Below are 17,019 nucleotides of genomic sequence, written 5' to 3'. Positions count from 1 at the left end.
AATCTCAATCAATGCAAACCCTAATCACAAATCACAAATCACAACCATTTTCTACCTTCACTTTGAAGGAATGACATAATCACCAATCATGATTTGCAAATGCAAAGCCTTATGATTGTATTGTTATCAAATGAGTGTTAAAAATCTGGCTTACGCCAGCTTGTTTGTTTACCTCTCAAATATTTAGTTTAGTTCCCATGTGAAAACATTTATTTAATTTCTCTTAACTAACCCTCCTTGCACAATAGCTTGTTTGTTGCTCAGAATGACTAGGTCGATTGATTCCATTAAAGATTGTCACTGACTTGAAAGAGCTATGGAAGTTGACTAGGTCCATTAATGTTGTTGATCTTTGGCCTCTTTTTAGCAAAAGCAAAAAAGAGCATCTGGAACATTGTAACCATGCTTTTAAAATTACTTTTCAGCTTCTGATCAGATACAAGTTGTTGTGCCTAATGACTTGCTTGAGCATTGAAAGCTTAACTTGAAAGAGGTGGCACATGTGTCATGAGGAATTTCAAGGTGAAGGTAAATGGTTTTACTTTCAAGGCATGTCGTCATGCTTTTAAGGTCATTTTCAATCCGAGGACAAAAGTCACTGTCAAAGATTTTCCCAACATTCCGTGTTGCAAATTCAACTTCAAGCCCTTTGCTGAGATCAATGTTAGAAAGTAGAAACTATCAGCCAGATTACTTATATGGTAATAAACATCTTTTGTTCAAGGTTTTGTTGGGTTTCGATGTGTGCTGAGACTGAGTGGTAACTGTTTCTATATGATGATGTCATTGGTGGATTTAAACAGATGACTTATAGCCAATAGTATGCTGGTCCGAAAAAAAAATTGTGCTGCATTCACTGGGGTTGATTCAAGGTTCACATATTCCGTTTAATTGATACTGGATTAGTGAAGAAACATTTTTATGACTTCAATTTTAAGAAACTTAGCAAATTGGTCATATACTGTGAAGGATGATAGAGCGTTTCTATTGTGATTTACCTGTGCAATTTCATTTTTTAGTTGAGGCCTAACTGGATGTGTAAAAAACTAACCTGTTGGTTATTGGCATGCAAATCTACATGCAGGTTTGATATGCTTTGCTGATAAGAATCATCGATATGTTCTTCTATCATAAAGTGAAGAATCTATGCCAAGAGCCATGGATCTGTAACTGCGTAGTCATTACAAGAAAATCTGTCGATGGTTCTTTTTTATTATATAAGCCAGAGGGATACTATGAATATGATGAAAGGAGCATTCTAGACTCCATTTTATATCCAAGTACAATTATGCATTGATAAGGACCATTATACCAACATGAGAAACCATTATACCAAGAACCAACAATCAGCAAATGTCAATAGGTGAAACAAATTGAAGAAATAAGAGTTTCGTCTCTCAAAAGGTTTCGTCTTACCATCGTTGTAGTTTCTTTGATGTGTGCGTCATCATTTATGAATAATCTTCATTCTTAAAACTTACGAACCATCTCCATTTTTAAGACTTAATATTTCGAACAACTCAACAAGATCAAATATTTTTGAATTAGTCTTATGTGTGTATACATAACCTGAACGACAGTAGTTGAAGCAACACCAACAATATTGGATGATTCAGCCCTCCCTTGAGATTTTTCTTCGTGAGCATCAAAAAACAAATGTAGGAGTTGTGAAATTTATTTATTTTAAATTGGATAAGAGTGGCACTTGAGTTGAGTTTGATTTATTCTCTTGACGACTAAGAAAAAGAATAAAGTGCAAAATAGCTTCACAAAATCCCTCAAAACGAAGATTTCCTACTACTAGAAATTCGACCGTGATAAGTAGCCTAATATGTAACAAAAAAATTGTAATATTAAAAGGTATTTAAAAAAAAATTATTGTAAGGAAAGAATGCCGGTTTGATTCCCACCGTAGACAAATTTATTATATTTTTAATTTAAATGCATATAATATTAGGTTAACATATTAGGATGACAAAATTACACTGCAGATCCTTTATCTAATTTTTTTTGTATCACTTTGGTCTTTATCTTTTTTTTTTGTAACATTTTAGTCCTTTGTCTTTTATTTGTAAGACTTTGGTCCTTTATCTTTTTTATTTGTAACACTTTAGTCTTTTTTTTTAACACTTTGGTCCCTATCTTATTTATTTATAAAAAATAAAGGACTTAAATGTTACAAATAAAAAATAATAAAGGACCATAGTGTTAAAAAAAAGATAAAGGACCAAAGTGTTATAAAAAAAATAAAGGACCAAAGTGTTACGAAAAAATAAGATAAAGGACTAAAGTGTTATAAAAAAAATAAAGGACCAAAGTGTTACGAAAAAATAAGATAAATGACATGTAGTGTAAGTTTGCTTAATTATTAGGATTTTTAACTTTAATCACAATTGAAACACATGCTCTGGTGGTTGGAAAACTTTATTGTAAACAAATGACGCGGGTTCGATTCCCACCGTAGACAATTTTTATTTTTTGTTATATAAAACTGCAATAAAAAAAGAGGAAAAATGATTAGATTTAAGTTTATGGAAATAAGTTTAGAATATAAGACATATGTTGTATGAAAATAAAAAAATCAATATTTAAAAAAAAAGTATATGTTGTGCGTAATGCAAAGACTAACCCGCACAATTACAAATATTTTTTATATACAGCGATAAGAAATTGAATGTAAAAATAATTAAGGAACTAAAATATGCATCATACTCCCTCCGATCTTATATCAGAAAAAATTTATTTTTTAGATTCATTAAGAATCTAATGTATTCAGACCATATCATGAATTATATATACACTAGATTCTTAATGAATCAAAAAAATAAACTCTGTTTTATATATAAAAACTGGAGGGAGTATACAATTAAAATTTTATTTTCTTAGTGAAAACAAAATCAAAGTTTATTTATTTTATTTTATTTTGGTTGATAGACAAAATCGTAAAGCCATTTAAAATTCACACACTAAATGACGTCCTATACTAGCAATTTCGAGCTATTATTTGTGATTAAAAAAAATAATTTCTTCTAATAAAGAACCATTTTCATAAAAGAAATAAATAAAAAATAAAAAATTAAGGAATGGGCTAAGAAAAACACAAAGCCTGAAAAACCCTAATATGTGATGACCTCGTATATATACGTGTATTCGAAAGACGGCAGAAATTTTGACAGCAGCTTGGGAAAAGAGATCAGAAGAAGATGCAGATCTTCGTGAAAACCCTAACCGGCAAGACCATCACCCTTGAGGTCGAGTCAAGTGACACTATCGATAATGTCAAAGCAAAGATTCAGGACAAAGAAGGTTCACTTTAACTTCAATAATCAGATCCATTTTTTTTTTTATTGTTCGTTATTGTTTAACTCATTTCGTTGTTTCGTTTTCCAGGAATTCCTCCGGACCAGCAGAGGTTGATCTTCGCCGGAAAACAGTTGGAAGATGGTCGCACTCTTGCTGACTATAACATCCAGAAAGGTTTGAAATGTTCATATTCGGATTCGGATTAGTTGTTGTAACTTTTTTTTATGTGGAATTAGGTTAATTTCCGAATTTAATGTTTTGGAGAATTTGTATTAGAAATTGTGGTAATAGCTGATTAGTTTGTTAATGAAAAAATGATTAGATAGTATAGTGTGATTCTTATAAGATCTGTTTTGAATTTTATAGAGTCAACCTTGCATCTTGTTTTGAGGCTTCGCGGTGGTATTATTGAGCCGTCTTTGATGGCATTGGCCAGGAAATACAACCAGGATAAGACAATTTGCCGCAAGTAAGTTTACATAATTTGGCTTCTATGTTATTGGTATTGGACAGTGAAGTGTTAGTATTTGCAATTTTGTTAATTTCATAAAAAGATCTTATAACAGACAGCCTTAGAATTATTTTGCATCCCTTATAATTATTCATAGCAATTTATTTTGTAGAGCAACTTGCGGATTTTTCTATGCATTAAAAGCCACTTACATGCATTTCCTACATCACATTAGTTATCAAAACCGATGTGATGTAGGCAATGCATGTTGTTGCTTTTAGTGCACAACTGTAGGAAAAAGAAGCTCTACCGGATCCAAAATAATCTGAATGTTTTTAAAAAAGGCTACAGGTCTTTAGGACTATGTTTGCAACCTCAGCTTTTAACCATATATTTATTAATGTTATGCTTACATGCTTAAACTTATAAAAAAACAATCTAGTGCCATAAAATTCTTGCATGTAGATCCAAATACTTACTATGCATGTAGATGTCATGTTATGGATAGATCATGATCGGTGTATTAAAGGTGATGCATGTAGTACATTCTAATGTGACAAATGAGAAGCACTTAATGTACTGGTAGTCTGAACCACCACTTTCTGGTTGAGGTTCAAGTTCTACATTTTAGTGGGGCACAAACCTTGGTGCCTTTGACATGTTTTTAGTGTGCTTTATAGACAAATGTATAGGAGACATGCTTTTAAGGAAAGCAAACTAATCTGAATGTTTTACAAAAGGTTACTGATCTTGGGGACTAGGTTTTCCAACCTCAGGTTTTAATATATATTTCGTCTACCTCCAATTTGAATGTTATGCTTAAATACTTAACTTACAAAAAGAACAATATTGTGCTGTGAAACTCTTGCTTTTGTGGGTTCTAAGTAACTACGGATCCATTGGTGTTATGTTTAAATAATTAATTTATGTGAAAATTAGATGTCAAATAGTCCAATTGAGGGACTGACCGTGTTAGGGAATATGCAAAACTTCATTGAATATGATGGTTTTCTTTAGTAAGAAGTGCACTTTTATGTTCTTCTCTCCTCTAGGTGATAACAGTTGCTGGTCATAGATTTAGATTGAGCAAGAATCTGGTCAAAGCACCAAATTTATGAACCCCATCAACCTTCAAACAATTGCTCAACTGTTTAGAACTGCTGTAACGAGAGAGATGATTTCATTGACAAATCTATTATTGTATAAAACTTGGTTGGACTGAGATTTTAAGACTTAAGAATTCAATTCAGTAAAGTGTATTGCCTTTAATTTTCTTTGCCAATGCGTGAAATTCAAAACCTAATGATTTTTACACCATAGATTCTCGTTTGCGAAAATCTCCATCTTACTTTAGGTCTACATAGTTACACTGTATTATTCTGTTCAATGTCAAAGATTGCGTAAAGTATAATTGCCATGTGTTATTGGAAGCAAGAGAAATCTACATTGACAGTACAATAATGTCAACTCATAACCGTTGTGCTTACAAATCATTTTGCTCTGCAGGTGCTATGCACGTCTACACCCTCGTGCTGTTAACTGCAGGAAAAAGAAGTGTGGACACAGCAACCAGGTACAGTATTTTAACTATGTTGTCTTTTGTACTTGTCTTAGTAGCATGGATTTCGCATGCTGTAATTATTACATGGTCATCATGGATTATGTTTTTGTATTGCAGTTGAGGCCAAAGAAGAAGATCAAGTAAACTGTTCTGATTGCAGGAAGGAATTTTTTGTTGTCAATGGATTACTGGAATGTGTTTTGATTATTAGTTTCTTAGTATTATATGAAACCCGTTGGAAGTTGAACTGGCAGTTTTTGTCTATGATTTTGTGTTGGGTTTGAGACAAGTTGATATCAATTATGTTACTATTATATGTCATGACTTGATTTTGTTGCTAAAAAATATTAATTTTGTCTATGATTTTCTTGCTCATCTAGTGGTTGAAAGGGCTCTAGTACTATTGTTATTTGAGTTGGTATGCAAATATTGGGCCTGGTTGTTTTAGTTTTTTTTTTTTAAAAGATGATTTTTACACTATATCATCTTTTTGTTGAAACAAATTCAACCAAGATTTTTTTTAAGAATATCTAATTTACTGAATGTCAAAATTATTATCCTTTTGTCTTCAAAAAAAAAAAAATTATTATCCTTTTAACTTATAATAACAAGGTCAACTCTAGGGTGCATACAAGTGACTCACGGTTTAGATTATGTACAAATATGTTTTCAATTTTGATTATTTTTTATTAAGTTCTTATAAACATCGTTTTTTAAAATACAAACAAGTTTTTTTTTTTATTTAAAATCTATAATAAAATATGAGATCAGTATGTTTTTAGATGTTTTTGAATTTGGGGTTTGCTTATTTTATTGGAAGGCAAACTAATCTGGCTGTCCGTATTTTTATTTAGGATGTTTACATCTTCAGTTGGTCACTGGCTCACTGCATCTTTCATGATGTTACTACATATATTCATTCACTTAGTTAACTTGCACGACCTTAAATTTCTGGTGCACCAACTTAGGAAAACAAATGGATTCCTTCATTTTCCAATTTTTAGGTGGTACTGTTTTCTCTCAGTAGATTTTTTTAGCCATGATGTACAAGCAAAAAATTCTTGAATTAAAATATCTATGTTTTTTTTTTTTTTTTAATATTTTACAACAAAGTGTAACGACGAGACTATATGATTGTCAAAATAGTATGTTGATCACGATTTTGCGCATGAAATTACAGATTTCAGTCAGTTTTCACGCACATGCTATACTTTAAGAATGGCGATTGCTTTAGGAGTGATTCTGTTTGCATGCACATGAACGATGATTGCTTTACGAGCTGTTCGTTTGCTGTATCGTATTCGTATCTCTTCTGGACGAGTACAAATGAAATTGTACAACCATATGTGGCCATGCCTTGTTATTCTCATTCTGCAACTTGTGCTGCTGAGGCTTGTTATTCATATTATCTGTATATGAAAAGAAAAGTCACACGAAACACTATTACTTACAAATTTCATTAACCTTGTAATATCTGGCCTATAATTGTCAAACTGGATAACATGTATACCTGGTTTGGAAAATGTTTTGAATCATCCTCCGAGGTGATTGTTGTGCTGCATACTCCAACTGAAGTAACTCGTCTGAGGAGAGGCGCCAACCTAGCGCACCCAAATTTTCCTCTGCTTGTGTTATTGACTTGACTCCTGGAATTGGAATTGTACCTTTGCATATGCACCAATTTATTGCAACCTGACATGACAATGTGATGCATTAGACAACGAATTTATTTGACAGGGCAAGGTTGGTCAGATTAAGCAATCAACATTATCATTTGTAATGCACATAGGACAAGGACAATTATGTGGGTTGGCTGGTAATTCTTCAAAGTGAAGTTTAGAACCTTTTAAAAAGCATGTTGTGTTTTGTCAAAAAAAGCATGTTGTGTAGACAAACACGGCATTAAGAACGTGAATGAATCAACATTAAATGTTAGTCTTCTTTGGTGGTTGATTCTGATAATGAAGTAGGAGTAGTTCTGATGATGGTGAGGATAAGTCGATAAGATAAAGCAGTTACTTTGTGACACCAGATATCAACGATGTATGATATCAGATAATCCTTTAACTGAATGATCTTTTACTTTTCTGCTGAGAGTTTGAGTATTGTCATTTGGTGCTCGGAACGAGGACAATGAGTAGTTATACAAGAAAGATTGGATCAAGAGACCGTTGAAAGATGCTTATAGCCTGAATATGACCGCAAAATTGGATAAAGTACTCCTTCCGGTCTCATATATAAGTAAAAATAAACTTTTAGATTCATTGAAAAAGTGATGTAGCTAAATTATATAGTAGACCAAATACATTAATAATTGAATGAACCTAAAAAATGAAAATTTGCTTATATATGAGATTGGAGGAAGTAATATTGTCTAGAAGAGGGGTCAAGCCTGCAAGAGCCTAGCTTTGCAAAAGTGGATGGAACTCTAAGCATGCACATGATTAATGTGAAAGCTATAGTTTTTTGGTAGTTAGAGTGCTCTAGTCAAATAAATGTGAGGAAAATAAAGTCTACAAAATTGAGAGAACATTTATAGTACTATCTATTCATTGATCTCATTCAATAATGGTACTGTTGGAATTTAAATGTGAGTGGTTGGTTGCACATCAGATATAAATGGACTAAATGAAGCATATAAAAGAAGCAGCCAATATATTCAATGGCTTAAATTACCACCGAGATTTAGCGCAAGTGGTTGGTGCACAGTGTGTGAGTATGTTGTAAATCTTGGATTACCGAGTTTAATTCCAACTGATAAAAAAACACCTCAAGTCTTGAACCACTCGTGCAAGATATTATACTACATAGTACACCTTCAGACTTTGGACAGTCTTAAACCACAAACTAATTGACAGTCAGGAGACATCAATGAGAATATTAGTACACGAGACCGAAGAAAGATGGTCGAAGCACTCTAATTGACAGGCTTGATTAATGTGAAAACTACAGATTTTGGTAGTTGGAGTGTTGTAGTCAAATAAATGTGCGGAAAATAAAATCTACAAAAATGGATAGAACATTTATATATAGCGCTATCTATTCATTGATCCTATTCAGTCTTGATACTGTTGGAGTTTAAGTGTGACTGTTTAGTCCTACATATTAAAATGAACTGAATGAAGGATATTTAAGATTACCTGTGACATGGTTTTGCGCCTTTTATTTGCAATGTCTCTAAGTGAACTCAATAAAGGATCCAGTCCTGGAAGTATTTGCTTAAATAGCAATCCCCTGTGATTTGCAATTATTAACAAAGGTACGGTGAAAAAAAGCTAATAATGCATTATAAGCTATAATGTTAGCCACTAAACAGCGTTATAAAATCTTTGCGAAAATGTCAACACACCTTGGCCCAGTTGGAAGTTTGGACGGTGAGTATTTCCCGGTAAGCATTCCAAGTCCTAGAGGACTATAAGCTATCAGCCGAATACCCAGAGAATCACATATACTCTTGATCTCTAGTTGATCTTCCCCTATGCTTAGCAAAGAAAATTGAACCTGAAGTGTTGTAATTATTAAAACGATTTATTAAAGTATACCAGAAGACCATGACAACTGAATGATTGTAGCATGCTGACAGAATAATTTGAAGTAATCAGTACTGCTTCGAGTTATTCCAGCAATTCATGTTCATGTAACCGATATCTTATTAACAAACTCAAAGATACATGATGCTATATTAATATTAGAGTCACTAGTTTTGTTATCAGTTCCTTTCTCCTGCCTTAACATTTTCCTTTCTTCTGTTGTAGTCTCCCAAGGATATTCGTGTATAGTTTGACAATTAGAGCATGCTTATTAGTCACCACTGAGATTAAGCGGCATTTCTCCAAAAGCAAAATTTGAATGTTTTTATTTTTGTTTGACTAAGCAAAATTTGAATGTTAAAACATTACAATTATGCATAACAGTATACCTGGGCTGAGCATAAGGGAACTCCTCGCTCTTTCAAGTAATCATGTATCTTCAAAAGCTGCTTTGGTCCGTAATTACTTACTCCAACAGCTTGAACTAAACCCTAAATGGCAGTATAAATATGAAGACATAAATTTTGATCATTGAAGAGATCAAAAGTAATGTTTTTCTTCTAGTAAGAACCGTTGAACTCGTTATTTCTGCTCTTATGATATGAGAAAATATGAAAAATGCAAATAAATAAATCATCTATATCACCCTAAATATCTTTATCCACACCACACATTGCATTGTAAACTTCAATTATGGTATTTCAAGCATGAACAAAATATACAACATACAAGTAACCTACAGGTCAAGTCTTTGAAGAATGGTTCACTTAGGCTTTGTTTGCGAGAATGGAGGGGCGGGCTTACTTTTCCTTTTCAAATTAAAGACACTATACCAAAATATAGACTTGGCTCTCCAAATCCCTCCTCTCCAAAACTCTCTAAATTTCAACTCGCAAACAAAGCTTTAAGTCCTTATGTGATCATACTATTAAACATGAATTATTGTGACCTTGTCATACATTGCCACTAAACCATCCCAAAGAGCTAATTCTTGGAAAGGAGCATAATTTGCAGTTGACCAATGTAGTTGTCCTATCCCAATTTGCTCAATCTGCATCCTATCTAGTGATGCCCTGAAAATTTATTTAATTCAAGTTCAATAGCATAAGAAAATATTTCTAATGTAAGATTGCATAGGCAGTTCAGGAAGAACTTGATTATTCAGGCAGAATAGGAACATATCAACAGAAAAAGTCTACCTGCAAGCATTGACAAACTGCCCTGGTGTGAGACGCCATGGATAAGCAGCAAACTTTGTAGCAATCACAATTTCACGCGAGCTCCCCTTTTTCTCTGAGAAGTAAACACACAATTTGGTGAAAACAAGAGGAAATCAAAGAATTCAGCACAATGTGTTTTATGTTTTTGAATTTACTTATTCGAACTTATCTATCAGCATAAGTACTTGTGAGATTGTTTGAAGAGCTATGGAAACAGTTTATGATATCCATGTAAGCTATTTTGACTTTTGAGCTTATTTCCATAATCTCTCCGGATAGCTTACGAAAACAACTTATACCTTCTATAAAAGTAGTTAATCTTCATTTTATCTTCCGACATAGAAATATCCTATACATAAGCAATGATACAACAAACATTTATACTATGTTCGCTTAATTAAGCTATTTATCCAAACAGGGTCTAAGACATTGACATGTATGAAAGAGCTATTAGAAAAACCTAACTTTCCCTACACTTGAAGTGCTACTCCCTCCGTGACAATATATAAGCAAAAATACAGATGTAGTATATCTCAATGGTAAAAGCTTAGCCTTGTAAACTCAAGGTGCCGAGTTCGAATCCCATCAAGGAAAAGGCATATACATGTCATCTATGCTCTAGCAGAAAAATTCAATTTATACCCAATTAAATGAAAGTGAGAAAGGAAAAGTGTGAGACAAATGAACCTCGAAAATCTCGAATAAACTTCCCAAGAAGTTTCTCACTCTGACCATTAAACCTTCCAGTACCATAAGAATCAGCAGTGTCAAAAAGATTAACACCATTATCAACAGCCATATTGAAAATTTGTTGAAGGTCATCATCCATTGATTCTTGATACCCCCAAAGAAGTTGATTTCCCCATGCCCATGTTCCAAAACCCATAGGAGATACACTCAAAGGACCCATCTTCAGCTACAACAAACATCAAACATTACATATGCATATCATTGAATTGAGAATTTGAAAGGAAAATAGAGTGTACCTTTTGATTGGTTGGCCATAGGGAAGGGAATTTGAAAGGAAAAGATGGTAAGGAAATGTTGATGTTTGAAGAAGCAACAACGTTGAAGCAAGCTGAGAGTGCCATTGTTGCTAACAACGTAATCCAAAATCAGTTTTGGTAGTTAATTCATTGTGTGGTCGTAAAGTAACTAACTATTGAAAAAAAGAAAGAAAAAAAAAACACTTTTGACAGCTGTGGGATTTGAACCCACGCCCTTTCGGACCAGAGCCTAAATCTGGCGCCTTAGACCACTCGGCCAAACTGTCTTTGATGAATGATTCATGTGAAATAATATAAATATAATGTATTTCCAATTATTTATGTGAAATAATATTTAATAATAATAATAATTGTAGGAAGAAACACACATATTTTTTTCGTACATATGAAAAGAAGTCTGTCACAATCAACATTTTGTTTTTGGTTAAGAATAAGTTAATTTTTTTTTTTAACAAAATCATTACATTTCATAAAAAAATTAAGGAGTAATACAAAATAGTAAAATGTCAAAAATATGTTATTTGAACATAAAAAAAAAATGATAACATATTTGACAACTTATATCTTTATTTCTATCTCTCTTACTTTTTATTTTATACCCTTATACAAAATTTTGCTGTCAAAACATCATTTTTCAATGTGAAATAGCTAAAGTGTGAACAACCACTTTTACTTGTTTATGAGCAAATTTAACCACATTCCACAAAATTTGAATAACTCTTAATGGATCTACAATGATCATAAGCTTTGATACCATAACTTTTAAAGTGAACATAACATAACACATCTTATAATTTGTAAGGTAAATTATGTGACTGTGTATAAACTTATTTTAAGTCTTATATTTATCCTAAGTGGGACTTGAGTTTCTAAGAATATGACATCTGAAGCCCCGATATTCTAAAAATGGCAAAGTATCGTGTTCGATACGTACTCGATACTGATACTCATTTGATACACGCATTGGAGAAGTATCGTATCGAAGAAGTATCGGAAATTAATATTATTTTTAAAATAAAATAATATAATCGATACTTGTCGGATACTTCTCTGATACGCGTATCGATCGAAAAAGTATCGGGCAATTAATGTTCTTTGATGATGGAAACGTAGGAGAGGAGACCGATACAATTCGTATTTTCTCTTAAGTATTGAATGTTAGAGTATGATGTTACCAACTATGTCTTTATTAGTTTTTCTCCTTGTCATGACTTGAACTCTAGACCTCAAACTCCTTAACCCTTAGCTCAACTAGCTTAACCAGTTAAGCTACCCATCCCACCCCCCTTTTGGGTACTTAAGTTAATATATGTAATTGTCAATTGTTTTCTTATTTTAAGTAATATGAATGTTAATTTTTTATCATTATCAATTTTAGTTATGTTTATATATTGTGCGTTTATATATTTAATTTTAGATTTAATTTTTAAATAATGTATCCCGGACGTATCGTATCAGAAATTTTGAAAATTTTCCCGTATCGCCGTATCGGTGTCGTATCGTACCAGTATCGTGTCACGTACCAGGGCTTCATAGATTATGACTCAACTGAAATAATAAAGGCTTTTCTAATAAAATAAAATAAAACATAAACATAATTTTAATAAATAATGATGGTAAGGTATCGTTCCTTTCAAGCTGTTGAGCATCCAAATAAGTTTGATTTAATATGTTTGCTGGTAGAATACAACGTATCATACTATCATATCATGTATTAATTTTAAATTTAGTTGGACCGAATTGGAAATCTCCAACTCACTCTGTTCACTTCTTAATGTGTATGTGTATTTATGATAATCACTTTTTATATGAAGATAAGCAAATGGATATGGATGGTGAGGTAGAGTGGATTAGACGATTAGTGGAATCAAAAGAAAACACAATTGGGATATTCCATTGCATCATTACTTGAGATGTTGAAACCCATATTAATGCATATACAAAACTCCAAAACCACAGGCTTGTTAGAGAAGTTATCATATGCTTAAGTGGTGTTTATAGCTTGTGAATGTTGCATGATCTACAACCTTTTTTTTTGGCGTAAGCCAAATATTCCGTAGAGACTAATTCCCCGAAATTTGTGGGTCATAAATAGGAGGCAACTCTCCGTAAGAGTTTTAGCATTGCTGCATCATATAGTAATTTATTATAGGACAAAATTGAAATACAAAGTTGATTATTTATCAGCTGCATTTATTAATGGATCATTACTTACAATATTTATTTTACACCTATGTTATGTGTGTGTTCAAGTCATATGTTACAATGATAATACAAGTTAACAAATGGTAGCTAAAGTGATAAAAGAAGCAAATATAAGAATAATAGAAAAGAGGTTTTAGAATTAAACCCCTTGAAAACTAGAAATAGAAAAACACACACTCACACTAACAAATGCTAATGGATATAGCCTATGTTTGGTATCACGGTGGGTATGTCAGAATTACGGCAATCCACCTTGATTTTTCACAAGCTACACTCTGTAGCTTCGGAAAAACCACGGTGGATCGACGTGATTTTGACATACTTACCGTGATACCAAACATACACGTAAAAGGCATGCAAGCATATGCATTGCACAAAAGAGAGAACTTTTCACATTATTTCTTCTTCCAAATCTCTAAGCAAATGAAAATTGAGTGAGGCTATCATAATTCTCTACCTATCAAATCAAGCCTACAAAACTTCATTTTTTGAGCTTGGACATTCTGCTTGAGCTTGCATGTTTTGAAATTTGAACCATTCTTTTCTTTGTTCCTTGTTCTAGGAACAACCAAACATGCAACATAGAACATTATGGTGCAATTGTCAAGTCCAAAAATCCAACCATTGAGAATTGTTACATGATTGGTCCAATATACTAGTTGGATCAACATTGTACCATTTTTCAAGTGTTGTCAATGGAATTTCTGCATCATCATCAATTCTCAAAACTTGATTTCCTCTGTCTTCTATCCTTGTAGTGCTCCTTTCATTTTGATCATCTTGGTAAATTACCATTCTATCCTCTAAACCCTCATTTGAAAACCTTTGCTTTGTTTCAACCCTGCAATTGCTGTATCCATTTCCTGAACCACCATCTTCTGTGCTATGTTCCTTAGCTTCCCTTCCACCACAATCATGAGATGTTTCCACCATATAACTAAGCTTCTGAACCTATTTGAAAACAAAAACAAAAAATCACACGGTTAAGTTAATGTCGAATCATTTAATTAATCGAACTTAATATTAAGCCCGAGTTTGTTTATTCAATTAAACAAACGAACTTGACCGAATATTTAATGAGCCGAGTCTGAAACTCTGAATAGTTCACGAACAACTCAGTTCAGCTAAATAAGTGCTTAAATTAAGCTGTTTATCGAAACACGTGTTACAATTACAACAAAAATAACTAACTTACCTCTGATTGCAAAGACTCTTTCTCTTCTTTAAGAGACTGAAACTTAGAAGCTAAATTATCATATTCATCTTTGAGTTTTCTATAATCTTGTTCAATCCTTTTTGATTTCCATCTAGCTCTTCTATTTTGAAACCATATAGCAACTTGTCTAGGTTGCAAACCAAGATCTCTTGCAAGTTGAATCTTCTTCCTTGGTTCCAACTTTGATTCTGACTCAAATATACATTCTAGTGATCTTATTTGTTCATCACTAAACCTTCTCTTATTTTCTACCTTCTTGTTTTTCTTCCTTGAATTTTGAGATGATGATGTCTCTAACTCTAAACAACTCATGCTACTAATTTCAACATTTTTTCCTTTATATCCTTCATGAATATTCTCTTCTTCCTCCATCATATGATATGGCTAATAAGGTTGAGATATATTTTTTGGGTTTGTTTATTATAAAAAAAGATTAAAATTTGGTGAAGGGGAATATATATAGCTAGAAAAGAAAGTATATATGTCAAGGTTATTTCTCTTACGTTATTAGAACTTGTAATAGAAGGATCATAGTATTAGAAAACGTGTGGTGTTTACCATCTTTTTTTTAGGAAGAAATTATCTTTTTTTTTGTTTTTTTAGTAAACTGAATATTTTTTGCGCGCAATAACAGAGACTAATCTCTAGAGTCTTGTAGGACTCAAATAGGTGATAAACTCTACCTAATTTTTTTAACACCGCTACATACCAAAACCAGAAATAAAACGAGAACCTTAATTAAGTTAGAAAAAACCCGCACAATCTCATATAATTAATTATTCTTTTTAATAAAAATTATCCTTGTATAATTTAATATACTTGTTGTAAGCTATTTAATGGCTCAATATATTTCATTTGTAGAAGGAACTCTTTACTTGTCATGAGTTGTCACGTTCAAGCCACACGTCTCTGTTGCTTTCATTTAATTATTAGTAATTTTTGTTTTTGATTACTTTATAACATTATAATAGATTGTTGAAAAATCTTTCTAATTTCACATTTTTGGTATATCATTAGACCTAATTGTTGTATAGTGGATTAGAATTCTTGACCAGATGCATTTGTTGCTATAAATAATCGTAACATTACTTTGCTTGTGTGAAGTAATCATTTAAATTATCTATATATAAACGAGTATACTTTATTTTCTTTTGACAATATAAACGAGTAAAGACATATATACTGTTTTCAGAACAAAAAAAAAAAGAAAAAGACATATACTGTTTTCGAGTTTTAAGTAATAGTATAAAATAAAAAGTCTTATGATATAATAAAATATCAATATAGTTTGACACAAAATATTTGGACTCCTTAATAATTTCATAAAATTATATACAATAGGCTAGGCTTTCAATTAAACTAGAATATCGACCCGTGCGGTGCACGAGTCTAATTAGCTGTAAGATATGTAATTATAAATTACGATATGCTAATTGCAATAATATAAGGTATATGAAAATTTTTGAGTAACATTAAACGATAGTTCAACAATAATTTTGGCTAAATATTCATACAAAGGAAGATATATTACGGAAGACTTCCTTATAGATCACATTCGAAGTCTTAGTCGTATCTTTGCGATGATCAATATTTTTAATCCTCCTCTAGAAGTAACTCTTGAAATCGCAACATACAGCTGACCATGTGAAAACACTGACGACGGAAGATATATCCCAACATGCTTTAAAGATTGTCCCTGGCTCTTATTAATAGTCATCGCAAAAGAAATCATTAAAGGAAATTGTCTCCGTTGAAATTTAAAAGGAATTCTTACGTCAGATGATGTCAGGGAAAATGTAGGTATGAAAACCTGATCACCAATATTACTTCCTGAAATAATTTTTCCTTCAAGAGCACGTTTTCCCAATCTTGTAATAATAAGTCTTGTTCCATTGCATAATCCTAATTTTTTATTCAAATTCCTTAATAGCATAACATGAACTCCAACTTTAAGTCTCAACTTGTGATTTTGGAGTCCCGACGTAGAAATCGTGTTAAAAAATTCGGGAGTATGAACATCATCCATTGTTTGACCATCTACATTATGTGCGAGTGGGGTATCATAACTCAAATATGTTTTTTCTTCACCAGGAATTAAATCCAAAATATAATCATCTATTGTGTCGACTATTGAATTTTTTGGAGCTAATATAGCTCTATTTTGGAAACACGTTATATCGTTCATGTTTTGTAAAAGTTGGGGATATGTTCTTTCAACGATAGAAGCAAGAGGATCACCTGAATTTAGAATCAATAAATCTGATGGAATGTCAAGTTCTAAATCATCGTCGTTGTCATCTTCAATTTCTCCATCGCCAACACCCAAAACCCATTTAGAAAACAATATTCTTTGATCCGGAAATGTTAGGATACATTATTAGCAAAAGAAACAAATGTGAATCAGTGATTTTTTCGTAATTAATAATATAGTCACGTTGATATATACCTGGAGTCAACTACTATTTGCATAAATATCAAATTGATATATATTTGCAGTAATACGATCAACCATACTCTTCAACATGA

General features: G+C 32.2%; 4 protein-coding genes and 1 non-coding gene across 5 annotated transcripts; 1 reads left to right on the top strand and 4 right to left on the bottom strand.

Annotated features, from left to right (window-relative positions):
• The first annotated feature begins 3,120 nt into the window (after nt 1-3,120).
• Nucleotides 3,121-5,601, top strand: LOC123910295 (ubiquitin-60S ribosomal protein L40). The gene is made up of 5 exons (XM_045961393.1): nt 3,121-3,306; nt 3,391-3,477; nt 3,670-3,772; nt 5,261-5,327; nt 5,433-5,601. Exons 1-5 carry the CDS (start codon nt 3,204-3,206, stop codon nt 5,457-5,459), a joined length of 387 nt encoding a protein of 128 aa, XP_045817349.1. The 5' UTR covers nt 3,121-3,203; the 3' UTR covers nt 5,460-5,601.
• Nucleotides 5,602-6,379: 778 nt separating this feature from the next.
• Nucleotides 6,380-11,216, bottom strand: LOC123909840 (pyridoxal reductase, chloroplastic). Its single transcript, XM_045960764.1, has 9 exons — nt 11,052-11,216; nt 10,753-10,981; nt 10,045-10,138; nt 9,795-9,918; nt 9,235-9,336; nt 8,665-8,816; nt 8,456-8,549; nt 6,826-7,007; nt 6,380-6,724 (listed from the first exon to the last, which is right to left on the bottom strand). Exons 1-9 carry the CDS (start codon nt 11,154-11,156, stop codon nt 6,721-6,723), a joined length of 1,086 nt encoding a protein of 361 aa, XP_045816720.1. The 5' UTR covers nt 11,157-11,216; the 3' UTR covers nt 6,380-6,720.
• Nucleotides 11,217-11,258: 42 nt separating this feature from the next.
• On the bottom strand, nt 11,259-11,338 carry TRNAL-UAG. Its single transcript has one exon. It is a non-coding gene; the product is annotated as a tRNA-Leu (tRNA).
• A 1,893-nt stretch (nt 11,339-13,231) lies between these two features.
• LOC123910060 (homeobox-leucine zipper protein ATHB-7-like) lies at nt 13,232-15,004 on the bottom strand. Its single transcript, XM_045961091.1, has 2 exons — nt 14,473-15,004; nt 13,232-14,228 (listed from the first exon to the last, which is right to left on the bottom strand). Exons 1-2 carry the CDS (start codon nt 14,866-14,868, stop codon nt 13,881-13,883), a joined length of 744 nt encoding a protein of 247 aa, XP_045817047.1. The 5' UTR covers nt 14,869-15,004; the 3' UTR covers nt 13,232-13,880.
• A 1,038-nt stretch (nt 15,005-16,042) lies between these two features.
• Nucleotides 16,043-16,534, bottom strand: LOC123911254 (ATP-dependent DNA helicase PIF1-like). The gene has a single exon (XM_045962631.1). It carries the CDS (start codon nt 16,517-16,519, stop codon nt 16,043-16,045), a length of 477 nt encoding a protein of 158 aa, XP_045818587.1. The 5' UTR covers nt 16,520-16,534.
• Nucleotides 16,535-17,019: the final 485 nt, after the last annotated feature.

Source organism: Trifolium pratense, linkage group LG2 (genome assembly GCF_020283565.1).
Source record: "Trifolium pratense cultivar HEN17-A07 linkage group LG2, ARS_RC_1.1, whole genome shotgun sequence".
Taxonomy (NCBI): domain Eukaryota; kingdom Viridiplantae; phylum Streptophyta; class Magnoliopsida; order Fabales; family Fabaceae; genus Trifolium; species Trifolium pratense.
This window is presented reverse-complemented; position numbering and strand designations above follow the sequence as displayed.

What these genes read in the sequence shown, in the direction of transcription:
- LOC123909840 (XM_045960764.1), bottom strand. Translation starts at nt 11,156, where the DNA reads ATGGCACTCTCAGCTTGCTTCAACGTTGTTGCTTCTTCAAACATCAAC. An exon ending in CAGTTTGTCAATGCTTGCAG is followed by an intron (nt 9,919 to 10,044) that starts GTAGACTTTTTC and finishes ATAAATTTTCAG; the next exon opens with GGCATCACTAGATAGGATGC. An exon ending in TTCCCTTATGCTCAGCCCAG is followed by an intron (nt 8,817 to 9,234) that starts GTATACTGTTAT and finishes ACAACACTTCAG; the next exon opens with GTTCAATTTTCTTTGCTAAG.
- LOC123910295 (XM_045961393.1), top strand. Translation starts at nt 3,204, where the DNA reads ATGCAGATCTTCGTGAAAACCCTAACCGGCAAGACCATCACCCTTGAG. An exon ending in AAAGATTCAGGACAAAGAAG is followed by an intron (nt 3,307 to 3,390) that starts GTTCACTTTAAC and finishes TTCGTTTTCCAG; the next exon opens with GAATTCCTCCGGACCAGCAG. An exon ending in GATAAGACAATTTGCCGCAA is followed by an intron (nt 3,773 to 5,260) that starts GTAAGTTTACAT and finishes TTTGCTCTGCAG; the next exon opens with GTGCTATGCACGTCTACACC.
- LOC123910060 (XM_045961091.1), bottom strand. Translation starts at nt 14,868, where the DNA reads ATGATGGAGGAAGAAGAGAATATTCATGAAGGATATAAAGGAAAAAAT. An exon ending in AAGAGTCTTTGCAATCAGAG is followed by an intron (nt 14,229 to 14,472) that starts GTAAGTTAGTTA and finishes GTTTTCAAATAG; the next exon opens with GTTCAGAAGCTTAGTTATAT.
- LOC123911254 (XM_045962631.1), bottom strand. Translation starts at nt 16,519, where the DNA reads ATGGATGATGTTCATACTCCCGAATTTTTTAACACGATTTCTACGTCG.